The sequence below is a fragment of the Erinaceus europaeus genome, chromosome 6 (assembly GCF_950295315.1).
Source record: "Erinaceus europaeus chromosome 6, mEriEur2.1, whole genome shotgun sequence".
Classification (NCBI taxonomy): Eukaryota; Metazoa; Chordata; class Mammalia; order Eulipotyphla; family Erinaceidae; genus Erinaceus; species Erinaceus europaeus.
In genome coordinates, this window is record NC_080167.1 from 21,576,163 (window position 1) to 21,595,756 (window position 19,594).

General features: G+C 38.0%; 1 protein-coding gene across 1 annotated transcript; it reads left to right on the forward strand.

Annotated features, from left to right (window-relative positions):
• Positions 1 to 402: 402 nt before the first annotated feature.
• On the forward strand, positions 403 to 19,005 carry LOC132539047 (putative ankyrin repeat domain-containing protein 20A5). The gene is made up of 7 exons (XM_060192667.1): positions 403 to 747; positions 5,602 to 5,716; positions 5,873 to 6,046; positions 10,239 to 10,345; positions 12,758 to 12,895; positions 16,671 to 16,738; positions 18,962 to 19,005. Exons 1-7 carry the CDS (start codon positions 551 to 553, stop codon positions 19,003 to 19,005), a joined length of 843 nt encoding a protein of 280 aa, XP_060048650.1. The 5' UTR covers positions 403 to 550.
• The last annotated feature ends 589 nt before the right edge of the window (positions 19,006 to 19,594 follow it).

Sequence of the window (19,594 nt, forward strand, 5' to 3'; positions counted from 1 at the left end):
CAGCGATAAAAACAAAACAAAACAAAACAACAAAAACTACTCACTTTGGATAATTTGGGTCTGGCTATGATCTGGTTTTTACGTGAGTGAAAAGGAGATGTTCTGGTAGTTTCCCCCTAACCAAACTCATTATTTACTTATCCCTGTGCTTTGGGAACCATGGCCTGTACACATAACCTTGCAGCCCTTACTCAGCACAGCTCACTACCCTCATTCTCGAGCCCCGGTGCGAGCCCCCAACCTTGAGCAAAGGCTGCGCCCCCATTAGTCCTGGACTGCTGTGTGCGCGGCGGTTTGGAGCGTCCCAGTTGGTACTGGAACTCTGCCTGCAGGGCGGTTGGCGGGTCGCCGTTGGTTCCAGAACCCTGGGAGCATGGCGGTTGATGGTGGGACTCAGCTACTGTTCGCCTAGGCTGCAAACCTCGGAGCTTTGGTGTGGGGAAACTCAAAGAGAATGCTGGCTGCCTTACCTCTAGCATTTAAGTTCAACTCAGGATGCTGTGAAAGAGCCAAGGATGAGTGAGGCATCTCAGAGCCTGTGAGCTCACAGATGAAGAAGGTTTTTAGCTCTCAGGGTCTAAATAGCCCTGAAAAGAGTTGCTTTGTCAATCCGCAGAGTGGATATGAGGTCCACATTAAAGACCTCAAGGAAATACATAAACTGGCCATCGAGGGTGACGCAGTGGAGATGCAGGACATTCTTCTACGCCAGATAGCTGTTCTGAATTGCAGAGACAAAAACAACAGGTAACAGTGGTAACAAGCCTGGAACAGGGAGAGGTGGGCAGACACGGGAGAAGCAGAGTCAGCCAACTGGAGAATCTCAGCCCCCTGAGGCCTAGGGCCTTCACTTCCCTCCACCATAGGCATGCAGGTTTGCAGGTCATAAGAAACCTACTCGGGGTCAGGTGCCCGGGCCTTCTCTATGGATAACAAGAAAAATTTTACTCTTAGATCCACTCCTAGTTACTCTTATTTCCTGATGATTTTGTGGTTGCTGTTAACAACAGGAAGAAAGTAAATGTGCTTAACTTTTTTTTAATGTCAGGTGTGGCATGTTCTATAGAAAAGTACATAGTGACAAAATTTCCATAGTAGGTCAATGACTAGGGCAAACATTTGAATAGACACATATTCACTTTATGACAGTGTTCACCTATGCACAGAAAGTCTGAGAATTTTGAAGACATTGAAGTAGGAAGGTGGCACTTTTTCTTGAATAGCTAAACTAATCTCATTTAGGATGTTTCTTACAGTTTCCAATTTCACATTAATGAAGCTATCTTTTTTAAAATTTGAGTTGTACATGTTTTATTATTGAAATAAGTAACATTTTGATAGTGGACAAAATATTGCCATTTAGATATCAAAATATTCATTAATGTTCCAGGTACTATTTAACAAATGCAAAGCCATAAATAAATGGGGCACACTAGGGTAGGCTGAAATGTCAAATGTAAGTAAGATTTTAGAGGTTACTACTGATGACATTTCATAAGATGAATTATTCAGAAATGATAATGAAATAACTGTTCACTCGAGAGAACTAGTTTGATTTTTGTAGTGTGTTTTCAAGTGGAATAAAGGTAGAAAAAACTATATATAGCAAATGAAAAAAAAATCAAATGTCTACTTATCCATTTTAAGGTTATCATGACCTTTCAAACAATAACTTCAAAAAGCTAAACTTCTGAGGTTTGGCTTAATATAGACAAAATCAAAACCCTCTATATATTAGTGATAATAATAAGGAAAAAAATGCTCTTGGAAAAGTGTTTGCAACATGCTTGCATCCTTTCTTCCTTATATGGTGAATTCATAGAAATCAAGAAATAAGTTAAATTCTGGATGATAACTTTGGCAGAGTGCTTTTTATATGTCTGCAAATGATCAGTGTATAGAAAAAATATTCTGTGCCTTAGTCAGGAAAAGGAATTTTAAAAGGAATTAAATAGCATTTCCCATCTACTTTGTGATAATGAGTAACAGTGGTACCAATGAACAATGATACTCAGGTTTAAATTGCTCCTGGTTTTTCATAATAGGCAATTAATAATAATACCAAATATATATATGTATATATAGTATAAATGCATGTAAAAATAAGTAGATATATTTTCCATTTTCCTATAAATTATATACCTCTAAAATATCTTTGTGGAATAACTACAAACTATGTAGCACACATTTTGGGGATACTGTTTGAAATAGCAATTTATTAAGAATTCCTATAATGGAATTTATAAGTTCCTTTGTATCTCTAGGATGGAATGTGACCAATGAATGTGGCATGGACATAGAAATATGCTGACATGGAAAATGTACTTTTGGAGACCATTAAGTGAAGAAAGAAATCAGTTTGATTATATAGTCAATAGACTAGAGTCTTGTGTTGACTAAAAATTTATACAAAATCTGATAAACACTAGTATTCCTTAGTATTTATAGTATAGTGAATTTCACTATTCTAAAAATATATGATTTCTACAATGGACATATGTAAAATTCTAGAATAAAAATATGAAAATTTATGGAAGATAAGGGATATGAATTTTATACTGACAAACTAATGTTTCAGTTATATTCACTTCAGATTTTTATGAGAATTGGTGTCTTCTGACAACTTTTTGACTTCTTTTTTTAAAAAAAATTTAATATTTATTTTCCCTTTTATTGCCTTTGTTGTTTTTTACTGTTGTTATAGTTATTATTGATGTTGTTGTTAGATAGGACAGAGAAAAATGGAGAGAGGAGGGGAAGACAGAGAGGAAGAGAGAAAGATAGACACCTACAGACCTGCTTCACCACCTGTGAAGCAACTCCCCTGCAGGTGGGGAGCCGGGGGCTCGAACCGGATTGCTTACGCTGGTCCCTGTGCTTTGCTCCAAGTGCACTTAACCTGCTGTGCCACCGCCTGACTCCCGACTTTTTGACTTCTTTTGAAGAGATTCCTTTTTATATTTGCTTGTGGACTATATGACATATATATATCTAGTTATGCATGGATATGTATGTTATACCATATAGTTTTATTTATATAGCATGAGTGATTGCCATTTATTGTAATTTGTGTGTGCAAAAATAAGGTAGTAAATGTGAATGAGGGTTACAATTGAAAGCATATTGATTTATATGGCATCCTCAGCTTCCTTTCACACTTGAGATGGACAGTATTTAACTTGCTTCTTCTGAATTCCCTGACTAAAGTAGACTGTAAAGGCACGGAATGATTTTTATTAGGCCATTTGCAAGTATATCAAGTGATGTTACAAATTGGGGTGACTTTTTCAGGTATAACAAAGCAGATTTAAATTATATACACATCCATAATATATATGCACATGCATGTGTATTACCCATGAACAGCAGTTAGCCATTCTCTCAGTTCATCAAATATAAATTTGTAGTAGAAGGCAGGAAATAGTAGAAGATAACACTTCCATGCCCCCTGAAAGTTATAAAGAGAATTAAATTCTAATGCTTATCATTGGAGCTATCTGGTTTTCCTAGCCATCTATAAGTCATAATATTGAAAAAAATTGAGTCATTACTATTCATATGAATCCTGAGTGTCCTTTGACTTAAAGTTCCTTATTCAGGTAAGAATTGTGCTGGTGAGGGGCCAGGTGGTGGCGCACCTGGTTAAGCGCATGTTACAGTGCACAAGGACCCAGGTTCAAGCCCCCAACCACACCTGCAGGGGAGAAGCTTCATGAGTGGTGGAGCAGTGTTGCAGGTGTCTCTCTATCTCTCTCCCTGTCTATCACCCTCTTCCCTCTCAATTTCTGGCTGTCTCTATCTAATACATAAATAAAGATAATAAAAAAAAACCCAACAACAACAAAAAAGAATTGTGCTGGTGAAAACAGCACAATGGACACGCGAAAGGATTTTCATGCCTGAAGTTCCAAAGTCCCAAATTCAATCCCCAGCACCACCACAAGCCAGAGTTGAGCAGAGCTCTGCTCTCTCTCTTCTCTCTCTCTCTCTTTCCCTGTGTATCTTTCTTTCTTTGTCTCTCATTAAAATAAGACAAATAAAATAGTTTTTAAAAAAGAAAGTACCACCTGTGGGGGGGAACAGCTTCATGAGTGGTGAAGCAGGGCTGCGGGCATATATTTCCTCCTCCCCTCAGAATTTCATTTTGTTTATATCCAATAATAATAATAAAATATATATATTTAAAATAAAGTAATTTTATCCTTGTTTAGTTGTTTTTACTTTGCCACCAGCATTGTTTCTGGGACTTGTTGCTCCCCATGGCCATTTTTTCCTATATATATATGTATATATGGGGGAAGATCTGAAAGACTGTTGCACCTCTCATGAAGTTTCCTTCCTGCAGGTGGGGAATTGGGCCTTGATGATGTATGTGCTCTGCTGGGTTAGCCATTGCTCAGTCCTGCTATTTATTTGATTTATTATTTTTCATCACTTTTATTGGGGTATTAATAGTATAGTATAGTATAGTTGTTGGCACATGGTAAGATTTCTTCTTCTCTCCCATTGATAGGTGTCAACAGAACACTCTTACCACCCAAATTTGTCCCCTTTTCTACCATCATGCACCAGGAACCTGGTATTGGCTACATTATTTTTATTTTGTTCTTTTTACCCTCTAATGATTTTAAGAGATACAATTTAAAATACTAGCCGTGTGGCTAGAACTGTAATAGTTCTGTTGCCTGTACCCTATTTCACTTAATTGATGGTACTTTATATGTTGCCCCTCTGTTTCGTGTACCAATGAAATATTTTATGAAATGCTTTCAATTTTGTACAAGACATTACAAGTTATAAATTGCATTTCAATGTCTAGTATGTCAAAATGCGAAAACAATTTGCAACTCGTAAACACTGAAATACTGAGTTGTTTCTAGTTCTTCAAATACATCAACAATCAGTAGGGAGGTATAATTGTATCATATTACCAACTTGATATTCTGTCTCCATAAAGTGCTTATAACAATCATTGGTATAATACTATCTATCAATATTAAGTTACAGATTTTGCTAAGGTCTGTTCTAAATATTTTTCATGTATTTCCATTGAAGAATCTCAACAGTGTTCATTGAGACAACCACAATTTTATTCCCATTTTATTAAATATATTTTATTTCATATGATATAGGGAGAAGGTTTTATGGGAAGGAGAGATAAGAGGAACAAGAAGGAGGAGGAGGAGAGGGGATGAGAGAGCAAGAGAGTGAGAGCAAGACAGTGAGAGAGGGAAGAGTGATAATGAGAATGAGATGGAGAGAGAGAGAGAGAGAGAGAGGCAGATACAGAGACAGAGAGACAAGGGCACTACTCCAGTTCATGCAGCACAAGGGGATCAATCTGGAACCCTTAGGCATGCAAGTCTTATTGTTTACCAGCCCAGTTGTCTCTCAGGTCACTTTATATCCATTTTATTAGTGAGAGAATAAGTCATAGAAGTGCTAAGTAATAGCCACTAACAGATGGTTCAAATAAGAATGAGTTGAGCTGCATCCAGAGATTGTGCACTTTTTATGTCGGTAAGTAGCTCTTTCATTACTAATTTTACATATTTGAGATCGTGTCCTATACGTTCCTAATAGGTCCTCTTTCTGTCATAGGACTGCTCTCCATTTTGCATGTGTCAATGGGCACCATGAAGTGGTAACTCAGCTGGTAAACGCCAGATGTCTTCTTAACCTCTGTGATAGTGAAAACAGGACAGCTCTGATCAAGGTAGGCAACAACCCACTCTGTTGGCAATAATGGCTTTTAGTTGAGTGGAACAAAAAAAAAGTGATCTCATTTACATACATTTAACTGATGAAACCTGTGGAATATCAATTTTGGATCCCTAGAACTCATAAAACACTTCTTGTGTGATATTAACAGGCTGTGCAATGCCAGCAAGAGATCTGTGCATCCATTCTTCTAGAATATGGTGCGGATCTGAATGTGACGGACATCTATGGGAACACTGCTTTGCATTATGCTGTCTCTGGCCAAGATATTCTATTAACAGCTAATTTGATTTCCTATAAAGCAGATATTGAGGCAAAAAACAAGGTATGGATCAAAATAACTTCATAGAGAAAATGTTTTAAATATATGCATATCTCATGGAAGGTGCAAATCATATATATGTATACACACAGACATACTGAACGCCACATTATCAGTTCCTGCCACCATGTAAACAACTCTAAAACCAAATGAGGACAGTTTAGAAGAATATAGTTTTTACGGAAAAGGCAAATTTCACTTTCCTAGACCCCAGGAAAAAAGGTGGTATAGCAGAAGCCACTCCCCATTTTTGCCTGGGAATGGGTGGTGGTCTCAGAGCCCCCAAAGGACTAATGAGCTGGGGGGAGGGGGAGGAAGTGAGGTGATGGTGGGGTGCTGCCTGTCAAACATGAACTTAGGAAATGGTCCCTTTTGAGAATGTGTGGAAGGAGGAATGGAGACCCAAGTTGCCAATGAGTGTAGATGTGAGGGAGACCACACTAGAGCCTTCAGAGCTCTGGTGTCTCCAGAATCCCAAGGTTTTAATGTTCAGGGCACATCCAGTGAAGGTATCACCTGTGTTGTAGGCCTTTTGTTTGCTAGTTGTGATCCACTGTGGGATTTTTTTGTCATCAGAGTAACTCCTGCAGCAACTCAGTGGCAGCTGAGCTATTCATGGGGAGCAGGTGATGGTGAACCAGTTCACCTGTGTTTGCCTCTGGGCGTAACTTCCATTCACCTTCTGTGACCCCTTGGTGGATCACAGGTAGAAGATGACATTATCTTTTTGGAAACTCAAGCATTCCCTGAGTGAAAATATTTCGAACTGTCTGATATTTCACTCTAAATGTTACTTCTGGTGGGTCTATTGGAAGACATCTCCCCCGCTTAATCCATATTCAAGAACACTTGCTGAATCGCTTAATAGGAAACATTTCCTGACCGTTTTCAATATTATGAGTCAATATTATGTAACACAACACGTAAAACAAACTGTTCTTGGCAAGACCCCTTATTTTAAAAGTCAATCAAAATCAAACCGCTATACAACATTATGAAATCTTGCTGCAGTTGGCAAATATCTATTGTCTTTATTTTTAGAATGTTAAAAATATTTATTTTGGATAGGGACAGAATTTGAGAGAGGAAGGGGGTGATAGAGAAGAAGAGAGGTAGAGAGACACCTGCAGCACTGCTTAACCGTTTGCAAAGTCTTCCCCCTGCAGGTGGGGACTGGGTGACCTGGGTCCTTGGCATTGTGACGGATCTCCTCTATTGGGTGCACCAATAAATTTCTTTTTATGAAACTGACTGACTTACTTATTACCTTAATATGGAACTTAAAATGGAGCATTCGAGGAGGAGAAACAATGATTAAATGCCAGGGAATTTGAAAATCTATAATTTCAGGAAAAATCTTAATGGAGGTTTTTTTTTTATAGTATTTCTTTCAGTTTACGTATTTGCACAAGATGCTATTTTATGTAGGGTTAGTGATTGTTCTTATTATGGGCAAGAGTGTTTGGTCAGTTGTAAAAGTGACTCAGATACCTGCACTCGGAGAATTCTGTTAACTGTAGAGTGGGTGAACAGGTTGTTATTTGGTGGGGAAAAAGAGGTAAGAACTCATCATAACATGCCACTTAGCCTACTCTGTCAGAAACTCCATCTTGGTTGATTGTCTCAACTTTGATGTCAGATCTAGAATGTCTTCACGAGAAGTAAGGAGTCAGTAATTTAATTAAGTCGCACTACCCCATGGATACCTAGTGTGAGGTCATCCAGCATTTATTTTTTATTCCTCTGACTGATGGTGCTTAGCTTGATCCCCTCCAGATTCATCCATTTTATAGCAAACATAAGATTACATATTTTCTTATATCTTAGTTATGACCCGTTGTGTGTATACATAGGACACCTTCATGTATACCTACCTGTTTTGGGGTCCTGGGGTATTTAAAAATCTTGACACTTGTAAATAAGCTTGCAATTAATGTTTGTGTGAATGTATCTTTTTAACAAAGATTTTATGTTAGTTTCCAATATTACAATATTTTAGAGTACAGCATCACACTTATGTATGTGTGCATATGCCAGTTCCAGGGCCATTTCACTAAACAGACCCCTTTATCTACCACTATATTTCCCTTCTCATCTCCTCTGATAACCATTAGAGTTTCCACCGAGTGTGAGAATATCCATCTTTGTTAACTTATATTCCATTTGACATAAAGCCATCATTTAATTTCCTTCACTTCTTCCTTTCCTTTAGTGTGATGGCCTTGAGTTCCATTTATTTTATCCTCAGAGTCACAATTTCTTTTAAATGGCAGAGTAGTGATTTATTAATCTATTTCTCACAGCTTCTTTCTCTTTTTAAAATTTTAAATTATCTTTATTTGTTGGATAGAGACAGTCAGAAATGAAGGGGGTAGGGAATGGAGCTAGAAAGAGAGACACCAGCAACAGTGCTTCACCACTCGCAAAGCTTTCCCCCTGTAGGTGGGAACTGGGGCCTCAAACCTGGGTCCTTATGTATTTCAATGTATGGGCTCAACTAGGTATGTCACCACCTGTCCCCTATGGCTTCTTTCTTCTTAGGAATTTAGGTTGTTTCTATATTTTGACTATTTTGAATAGTGGAGTGCAGATAGCTTTTGTTCCCTCCCTTTTGTTGCCCTTTTAAAAAAAATTATTGTCGTGGTTATTATTTATTGTTATTGGTGGTGTTGTTGGATAGGACAGAAATTGAGAGAGGAGAGGAAGACAGAGGGAGGAGAGAAAGATAGACCTGCTTCACTACTTACGAAGTGACCCTCTGCAGGTGGGGAGCTGGGGCCTCGAACCAGGATTCTTACTCCAGTCCTTGCCCTTTGCACCATGTGCGCTTAACCCGCTGGGCTACCACCTGCCTTCCCCCGCATATAGCTTTATTTATTTATTTTCCTTTTTGTTGCCCTTGTTGTTTAACATTGTTGTGGTTATTAATGTCGTTGTTGTTGGATAGGACAGAGAGAAATGGAGAGAGGAGGGGAAGACAGAGAGGAGGAGACAAAGACAGACACCTGCAGACCTGCTTCACCGCTTGTGAAGCGACTCCCCTGCAGGTGGGGAGCCGGGGGCTCGAACTGGGATCCTTACACAGGTCCTGGCGATTTGCTTGCGCCACGTGTGCTTAACCCACTGCGCCACCGCCCGACTCCCCACATATAGCTTTTTATATTAGTGTTTTTGTATTCTTCAAATACATAACCTTAAAGTGCAGTTGTTGGCTCATATGACAGTGCTCTCATTTACTATTATTTTTTTTTGAGAAGTCTTTACGCTATTTCCTATAGAGACTATACTAATTTATATTCACACCAACAGTGTTCCCTTTTCACTATGACTTTATGGTGTTTACTAGCATTTTGATCCTAACATAGGCTGTGCTCTTAGGTGTGAATATGTGACTCCATGTTGTCCTTATCGGCATTACAATCACTCGGAAGTAATGATGAGTAGCATCTCATTTTTGTTGAAGTTATATGTCTGCTTTGGTGAAGTGCCCATCTTTTCTTCCCAATTTTGATTGTGCCATTTGTGTTGTTGTCATTCAGTCTTGTGAGTTCTTCATATTTGTTGAATACTAGCCTTTTTACATATATATATATGCTAATGTATATATGCTAATGTATATATTGGGTGATTTTCCCCATCTAGTAGAATGCCTTTTCATTTTGATTACTTTCTTTTACTTTGTAGAAGATACTTATTGATGTAATTCCATTAGTTTATTTCTGCCTTGATTTCCTTGACCATTGGAGTCCTCACTGAGTGTGTGTGTGTCTGTGTGTGTGTGTGTGTGTGTGTGTGTGTGTGTGTGTGTGTGTACTGATCCAGGTGCCTTGGGAATGAGCAGTTACTCTGATCCTGGGTCCAATGTTTCATCCAGATAGAGATGCAGAGATGGAGTGCCACAGAGGAGAGACACTACAACACTTTCCCTGCCCCAGTATTATACCACTCCCATGTGATGCCACGGTTTGAAAGCAAGCATGCACCCTCCAATGTGCATTCTCTCTCCAGTTCCAAAGAGGGGCATTTTAAAGAGCAGTAAAGTAAAGAGCATGTCAGCTTAGAGGAGTGTGAGGAAGTACAAGTTATTTTATAAATCATGTATAGAATATGCTCAAGTCCAGACAATTACAAGTTGTACAATTCTGTTCAATGCATATGATTTTGTACCTTTTAATTTGGGCTTGCTGTTTTATAGGAAGGCTTCACACCACTTCTACTTTCTGTAAGTAATAACAACCTGCAAATGTTGGAATATTTAATAATAAAAGGAGCAGATATTCAAGCAGTAGACAAAAATAAAAGGTAAAATAGTTTTTATCTATTATAGATAAATGTTTTTGAGTGAAATTATCACACAAGTGAGAAATGACAATTTAATAAGAAAACTAACTTATAATTAGAGCTCTATAGAAAACGTTAGCACATCATTAATTAGGCAGTGAGCAATTGTTTCTGATTAGTCCTTTTAGGCATATAGCCAAAGGACATGAAAATACTAATTGAAAGATACACATGCATCTCAACTTTCACAGCTGCTTTAATCTCAGTTGCCAAGGAGTGGAAGCACAGAAAATACCCATCAACATGAGTACATAAGGAAGTTATGAGACATATATTCAACGAAATACTATTCTGTAATTGAAAGAGATAATATTATGTCCTCTAGGATAGAGGTTGCATTGATTGTGCTTAGTGAAGTAAGTAAGAAAACGGAAAACAACTACGAGATGCTGTCCCTTAATACGTAAGATATAAGAAATTGAAACTCATGAACTTTTAAATAAATAAATAAATAAATAAATAAATAAATAAATAAATAAATGTGACCAAATTGTCTCTTAAGACTTTGTGAGAAGTATGGTGGTTGTCACTGTGTGTGTCTGGGTGGGTGGGTTAACAGAATTTGGTGATGGTTGTGGTCTGGAACTCTTCTAATTTTATAATCTTGCAAACCATTATTAAATTACTAATAAATTGAAAAAAATATTCTGGGTGGAATATATGAAGAAGAGTATACAGGGAGTCGGGCTGTAGCGCAGCGGGTTAAGTGCAGGTGGCACAAAGTGCAAGGACCAGCATAAGGATCCTGGTTTGAGCCCCCCGCTCCCCACCTGCAGGGGAGTCGCTTCACAGGCAGTGAAGCAGGTCTGCAGGTGTCTTATCTTTCTCTCCCCCTCTCTTGTATTCCCTTCCTCTCTCCATTTCTCTCTGTCCTATCCAACAACAACGACATCAACAACAATAATAACTACAACAACAATACAAACAACATGGGCAACAACAACAAAAGAAATAAATAAAATATTTTTAAAAAAGAGTGTACAATAGGATTCTTTTTTTTCCCTGTTGTTGCACTTGTTTTTCTATTGTTAGGGTTATTGATGTCGTTGTTTTTGGAATCACAGATTTTTCTCATTTCCAGTTATTTTTATGTGCTTATTTTTCATTGGTACATGTGAAGTAAGAATGATAGCTATAACTGAGTGCTGATAACTATAACTTAGTGCTATAGCTATAACTGAGCAGACACATCACTGGTAAGTGATAAAGAGCAAAAGTATGGTGTTTAGAGTCAGTCAAGGCTAGATGTAACTTCTAGCTTCTCCACACTCTAGGTATATTAACTTGGGAATGTTGCTAACCATTGCCAAAATGTTCCCCAATGTGAAAAGAAGGGCAATAATACAGTTGATTCATGAACATCATAGGCTAGACCTACAAGGGTCCTTTTTAAAAATATATGTATGGAGAATTATTTTAAGATTAGCAACAACTTAAAATAATTTTTCTGAAGCATGCTTTATTGTGAGAATACCATACTTTCATAGGTGTAATACAGAATATGTGTTAATTGACTCTTTTCTGTAATAAGTAAGACTTTTTACCTGCAGTCTATTAGTGATGATATTGTGGAGTTAAAAGCCGGCATTCTGACTATGCAGGGGCTTGATAAATGTACCCCCTTCACTATAAAAGGTCAACAGTACACCCTTCAAAGGTAATTGTATCTATTTTCTGTTGGTAATTGTATGTAAATAAGATTATATACAGATCATTTAATTTGGTACTTCTCAAGCATTGTTATTATTAAAAGCTTGACTAGTACCATTATTTAATCTACTTTAACTGTCTTTGAAGCACAGTACATAAGACTAACAAGAAGTGAGGAAGCTATTTAACTTATTTTCTTTCTTTTTTAAAAAAGGCTTTATTACCACTAACGTTTATTACTAGGGCCGGTACTTCTAATTCACTGCTCCTGGCAGCCATTCCTGCCCCCCATTTTGTTTTATTTGATGGAACAAAGAGAAATTGAGAGGGATGGAGGAGATAGGGAGAGATACATACAATACTGTTTCACCACTCATGAAAGCTTCTCCTTTGTAGGTGGGAACTAGAGGCCTAGGGATAAGAGACTTGGGTCCTTGCTCATAGTAATAGGTACACTCAACTGAATGTACCACTGCCTGGCCCCTACGTATACTATACTAAGTAATACTTTAGCATAGATTCTTGTTTATCAAATGATTTGAAGTTGCAATTTATGCCATGTAAAGTTCCAGTAGTGAAAAAGTCTTAACACTGAAGATAATTTAAAAAATGAACATTTGAGCATGAAAGTGACCAAGATATGATTTTGAAAAGTGTCAAACTGGTCATCTAGGTAACTTACTTAACCTTCTGAAGGGTAAACTTGTCTCTCTGTCATTTTAGAAATGCCCTCATGCTTGCCCTATACTGTGAAACACCAGATATAATCAGGCTGCTTCTTCAACAAGGAATCGATATCTTTTGTAAGGATATCTTTGGAAAGACGGCATTAGATTATGCTACTTATTTGGGCTTTGAAATGTAAGTGTCTGTATTTAGGTGTTAGACATTTGTGAGTGGGGTTTAACATAAATCAGGTCTTAAGGAACAGGGGAAATATCATAGTTTGGTTCAGGTCATTTTTGGATTGGAAGCGAGTTAGCTCATGTTATCATCCAGAAGCCAAGCAAAAGGGTGGTTTGAAATAGCAAAGGAGGAGGATGATTTGTATCTTGCTTGGGATTTTTAGATGTCTGCCTTTTGGGTCCAAATATTATTAATGTTATGTTTGCTGCAAAATAATGCCATGTGTCATCTTGTGGTGATATGAAAAATCACATCTTTTTTTTTATGTGTAATATGGGTCTTTAAGTGCATTATTTCATTTTATTATGCTTTTATTATGCCAGAAATTGAGAGGCAAGGGGGTGATAAAAGACAGAGAGACATCCGTAACACTGCTTCACTACTTACAAAGCTTTCCCTCTACCGGTAGAGACTGGGGGCTTGAACTTGGGTCCTTGCTCATTGTAACATGTGTGCTCAACCACCAGCCCCCCCCTTTTAAATGCATGCTCACAAATCCATTCTCTTGACCCTTAGCATATATTGATCTGTACTTGTTCAGCACTGACAGAAATACATTGATCCCAATCATACAAACTCAAAAATTTTAAATTCCTTATGAGTTAACTTTGATTCAGACTTCTTTCTTTTAAATTTTTTATTAGTGATTTAATATTGATTTATAAAATTATGAGATAACAGGGCTATAATTCCCCACCTTTCCCACCAACAGAGTTCTGTGTCCCTATTCCCTCCTTTGGAAACTGCAGTAGTTCTCCCAAGGTCGCAGATATGGGTTGACTATTATTTCTTTTTTTTTTTAATATTTATTTTATTTATTTATTCCCTTTTGTTGCCCTTGTTGTTTTATTATTGTTGTCATTGTTGGATAGGACAGAGAGAAATGGAGAGAGGAGGAGAAAGATAGACACCTGCAGACCTGCTTCACCGCCTGTGAAGCGACTCCCCTGCAGGTGGGGAGCCGGGGTTCGAACCGGGATCCTTATGCCGGTCCTTGTGCTTTGCGCCACCTGCGCTTAACCCGCTGCGCTACAGCCCGACTCCCGACTATTATTTCTATAACTATCTATATTCATATGTATTTGCCCATATTTTCCCCTTTGTTCCTGCCTTCCCTTTCTTTCTAAGTCATACCTACAGCTATTGCTACTGTTGGATGCCCTTCTTTTTTCCTCTTCTCTTTCTCCAAGTCTTGGGGTCTCAGTGGAACTGCAGTTCAGAGCACTCTAGTCATCTTCCCCTACCTAACACTGCTCCCCCTCTGCAAATATGGAATAGCATCTTTTTGGGGTGCAAAAGGCTGGAGCCGTGACTTCTGTAATTGCTTCTCTGCTGGACATGGGCATTGGCAATTTGATCCATACCCCCAGCCTGATTCAGACTTTTTCAAAGAAGCCTAGTGACTCCAAGAATTTGTCCTAGTATATTTGTAAATTGCGTTGGTAACTGATATTTAGTTTATGACTATCAATGGCATAAGGGAAGATCTCAAATTAGCTAAGGACTCAGAACTATAGATTTTAACTAAGAAAATTTTATCAGAGTGTATTTTAGGTATAATGTTATCTCACGCTCCTTGAGGTTAATTGATTTTCCTTCAGTGTAGTTATCTTTTATTTTTAAGATTGTATTTATTTATTAATGAGAAAGATAGGAAGAGAGAGAAAGAACCAGACATCACTCTGGCACATGTGCTGCCGGGGATTGAACTCAGAACCTCATGCTTGAGAGTCCAAAGCCTTATCACTGTGCCACCTTCCGGACCACTCAGTGTAGTTAGCTATGTAGAGACCAGGACTTGGCAAAGATAAATAGCATAATGGTTATGCAAAGAGACTTCCACGTCCCAAGTTCAATTCCCCTGCACCACCATACCAGAGCTGACCAGTGCTCTGGTTAAAAAAAAAAAAATCTATTAATAAATTTAGCTTCTGTTCAGAGAGAATTACTAATTTCTGTTTTTGTGCCTTCTCAATTTTTTTTTCTTCCTTTTGGAAGGATCCTTGCCAAATGTTCTTGTTCACGTAGACATTTTTTCCTTTCACGGCTTTTCTATATTGTCATCATTTAAAAAAATGTTTTCCTCTTTACATCATCCTTCTTCTATGGTTCTTCTCTCTTTTCTTGGTTTTTAAAAATATTTTCCTCCCCACCTTTTCACTACTTTTTTATGCTGTTAGCTTTTATTTTTTTTTTTCTTGCCAAAAGATATCCTCCATTTGTTGATAGCAACATTAAAAGTACAGAGCTTGGGACATTCTAGACTGCAGCCAGCCCTTCCACCTTCTGCCTCCCATGATGAGCCTGGGTCCATATTCTCAGAGGAATAAAGAATAGGAAAGCTTCTGGGGGTCGGGTGGTGGCGCAGTGGGTTAAGCGCATGTGGCGCAAAGCGCAGGGACCGGCGTAAGGATCCCGGTTCGAGCCCCCGGCTCCCCACCTGCAGGGGAGTCGCTTCACAGGCGGTGAAGCAGGTCTGCAGGTGTCTATCTTTCTCTCCCCTTCTCAGTCTTCCCCTCCTCTCTCCATTTCTCTCTGTCCTATCCAACAACGAATTGCGTCAACAAGGGCAATAATAATAGCCACAACGAAGCTACAACAAGGGCAACAAAAGGGGGAAAAAATGGCCTCCAGGAGCGGTGGATTCATGGTGCAGGCACCGAGGCCAGCAATAAGCCTGGAGGAGGAAAAAAAAAAAAAAAAAAAGAATAGGAAAGCTTCCAATAGAGGGGGTGGGATAGAGAACACTCTGGAAATGTATCCCTCTTATCCAACCGACTTGTCATTCATAATTAAATCAATAAAAATTAAAAAAAACACAGAGCATTAACTACAACATAAATAATTTAACTCATATCTTAATAGAGTATGTGAGGTTTCACATTTTGACTCAGGCCATTTAGTTTGGCAATGAGCTAGTCACTATCATAAAAACCAAGGAAATGATGAAACTAGTTATAATTACCAGTGTAGCACAGAATTTTCTGCCTAGGACATTGAGACTTTATTTGTGATCTTCATGGTTATCCATTTTTCTATAGGACACAAAAATATGGTCACATGTTATTTCTCCGATGGTATGTTTGAGTCTTGATTTTCTTTCAGTGAGCCAGGTTGTGGGAGGACTATCTCCTCTTCTCTATTCCTCAAATGCTCCTCCAACCAAAGGAGATACCAAAATCCCAGGGAAAATATCATCGTTCACATGTCAGGAGGAGTAGCAAATGGACGTTGTAATCATTCTCACATTTCTATTGATTTTATCTCTGCAGTATTGCTGTTGAGACTGGGTCTGTAGTTTGGTTAATCTTTGCTTTCAGGAAACTTGCTGATCCAGACTCATCAGTCTTCACAGTACAGCACACAGAGATAATTAAATGGTAACTTATTCTAGTTCAAAAATAAAACTTCTGTGGTCAATATTCCACATTCAGTACTATATTCTGTAGCTGAGCTTTCCAGAGATTTTGGATATTATTTAGTCATTTGTTTTATTTATTTAGTCTGCCACATGTAGGTGCTGGGGACTGAACCTGGTGACTCAAACATAAAATGTTTTTGCATAATAACTATACTATCTCCCCAGCCCTAGACATGCAAATTTTAAGTGTAGGGGATAATTAGATCTTTGATATTTATCTCTGGTAACATATGAAATATTCTAAGAACTTAAATGTTTTTCACCACGATATTACATTATTAATAACATATCTTACCTTTATACACATAGCAATTTTCAAGTACTTTCTGAGTATTTAGCAGAAAAGAAAGAAATGTTTTCTCAAAATGACAATCAAGGTAAGAATATAGCTATCTAATTGCTTTTGAGGGGGTCCACTATAAATTACAAAATAAAATTAATTTTTGATAAAATTTCATTACTGTTCTTAATATGTAAGGTATGTACACAATACATATACATTTACGTATATGTATATATATATATTTGTCATTAAAGTCTCACCAGGTAAATTTAGTTATATTATTATTTTCCTCTAGGGTTATTGCTGGGACTCAGTGCACCACAAATCCACTGCTCCTGGAGGCTTTTTTTTTCTCTTTTGTTGCCCTTGTTGTTTTATCATTGCTGTGGTTATTATTGTTGTTGTTGTTATTGCTGTTGTTGTTATTGGTTAGGACAGAGAGAAATGGAGAGAGGAGGGGAAGACAGAGGGGGAGAGAAAGAGAGACACCTGCAGACCTGCTTCACCACCTGAAGCAACCCCCCTGCAGGTGGGGAACTGGGGGTTCGAAACAGGATCCTCAGGCTAGTCCTTGTGCTTTGAACCATGTGTGCTTAACCTGCTGCATTACTGCCCAGCCCCCAGTTGTATTATTTCTTTTAGACCGAGATGGCAGAGAGAGAGAAAGATAGACAGAAATGATAACAAGGCACTGCTCTGGAATCCAAGAAATTTCCTCTGATGCCATCCACTAAGTTAATGCAAAAACTAACCCACGTGGTGCCAGATTGGAACCTGAGCCAATTATCTCCCAGAATTTAAAATCTTTGTACCCAGAGGACAATACACAAAACCAATGTGCAAACGATGTGCATTCTCGCCCCTCTTCTTTACTAGTTACAGATATTTTCAGGAGACAGGAAGATAGCTCACCAGGTGTAGCATATGACTTACCATATAAGTCTTGGGGTGACTTGGGGTAAATTCAGGTACCACATGTAATGACCATGGTGCCAGGTGAAGCCCCTGTGCCCTAGTGCCTTTCTCTCTGTCCGCCTCCACATCTATCTGAAATAAAAAGAAGGAAAGAGTAGTCCCAGAAATGATGAAATTATACATGCACAAGCCCAAAGCGCTACGAAAGAATATTTTTTCACAGCAGTTTAAGAAGCTAATTATTTAAAAATCTGAGTCAGTGTTGCCTTTCTAAAAAGTTAAGAAACTATACCTGTGGGAGAAAACTTCACAAGCAGTAGAACTTTGGTTAGAACAGTTATCTCTCTCTTTCTCTTCCTCTGTCCCTCATCTATCTGTGTAGTTATCAAAAAGAAATACAGACAGGAAGGAAGGGAGGGAGGATGGAAGGAAGGAAGGAAAGGGAGGAAAGGAGAAAGAAAAGACAAGAAAAGAAGAGGGCATCGGAAGCAGTGGATTTAAACACCAAGTCCCAGTGACAACCCTGGCGGCAAAGAAAGGAAAAAACAAAGTAAGAAACAAAATTTCATAGGTTAACTTTGTATAATTAAAAAGAAAAAAAAGCTTTGTATGTTATCTCCCTGAAATAATTTTATACACAAAAGTTAAAACACTGCTAATAGAACCTATTAAAATATAGAATTGTCGCTCTTAAATTATTTTATGACGTCTTTGTTTTACCCATTCTTTTCTTGCCTTTACTAAAGTTGACATAGATGAGGATGTTCACTAAATAGGGAGAGTTATCTAAATGATAGCATGACCTGCTACCCCATAATAACTGTTCAGATCATTCTGATTTGTGAAATCATTTCTGAGAGGGCTCCCTATCAATGGAAAGAGACAATTCAACAGTGAAGTATAAGTATCTACTGATTAATGTTCCTTGTGACAGTGTTTCATCCTAAGTGGAACAGATGGGGATAAAATACGGGCGAGGTTGTGTTGAGACATAAGAGAAATTACTAAAGACTGTATTCTCAGTACTCCTAGTAGTGGGCATCCAGAAAAGATCCTGCTATATTTAACATTGGTATTGGGAGTTTTTGGTGCTGATTCTTCCAGAGATACTATTCTCTGTGAAGTAGTGCATAGCCTTTGTATAGGATAAGAAGTGGTTTTTGAAAACAGCAGTGAAATCCTGGGTACAAAATGGTGATAACTATCTTTCTTTTCTTGCATTTGACAAAGAATGAAAGAAGCATAGAACTTACTGTGTTAACTACTAGTGTAGTTTACATTCACTCAAATAATATCTCCGTGTGTGATCTATAATGATATTTTCCCAGAAAACCTCAGTTTTACACTTTCATGATTTTATATATTTGCTGTTAATTTAAATGTATTAAACTTTTCTTTGTAGGAGCGGATGATAAGTCGTCTGGAGAAGTTCCTTCATGTAGGTAGGTTTTTAATATATATAACAATTGCATGTTTAGTACAGAAAACAGGAAAGGGAAACAACATGTATTATCTATTTTACTCTGCTAAAAGAGTTCTCATCTGCTATCATCATCATAACAGCTTTGGAAGTAACTGAATTATAAAAGCTCTCTCTCTCTATCTCTCTCTCTCCCTCTCTCTCTCTTTCTTTCTCTCTGTCTCTCTCTGTCTTTTAAAAGATATCTTTACTTATTAATGAGAAAGATAGGAGGAGAGAGAGAAAGAACCAGACATTACTCTGGTACATGTGCCGCCAGGGATTGAACTCAGGATCTCATGCTTGAGAGTTCAGTGCTTTATCCACATTGCCATCTCCTGTACCACAAACCATTCTTTCTCCTTTTTCTCTTTTTTTTTTCTTTCTTCCTTTATTCCCTCCTTCCTTCTTTATTTTTCATCCTTTTCTTTCCCTCTTTTTCCCTCCCTCCCTTCTTCCTCTCCTCTGCTTCCCCTTCCTTCCTCCCTCCCTTTCTTCCCCTCCCCTTTCTTTCTCTAAATAGGTGACCATGAATCAATGCTGTTGAATAGTTGATTCAAGATTCCTTATTTATTG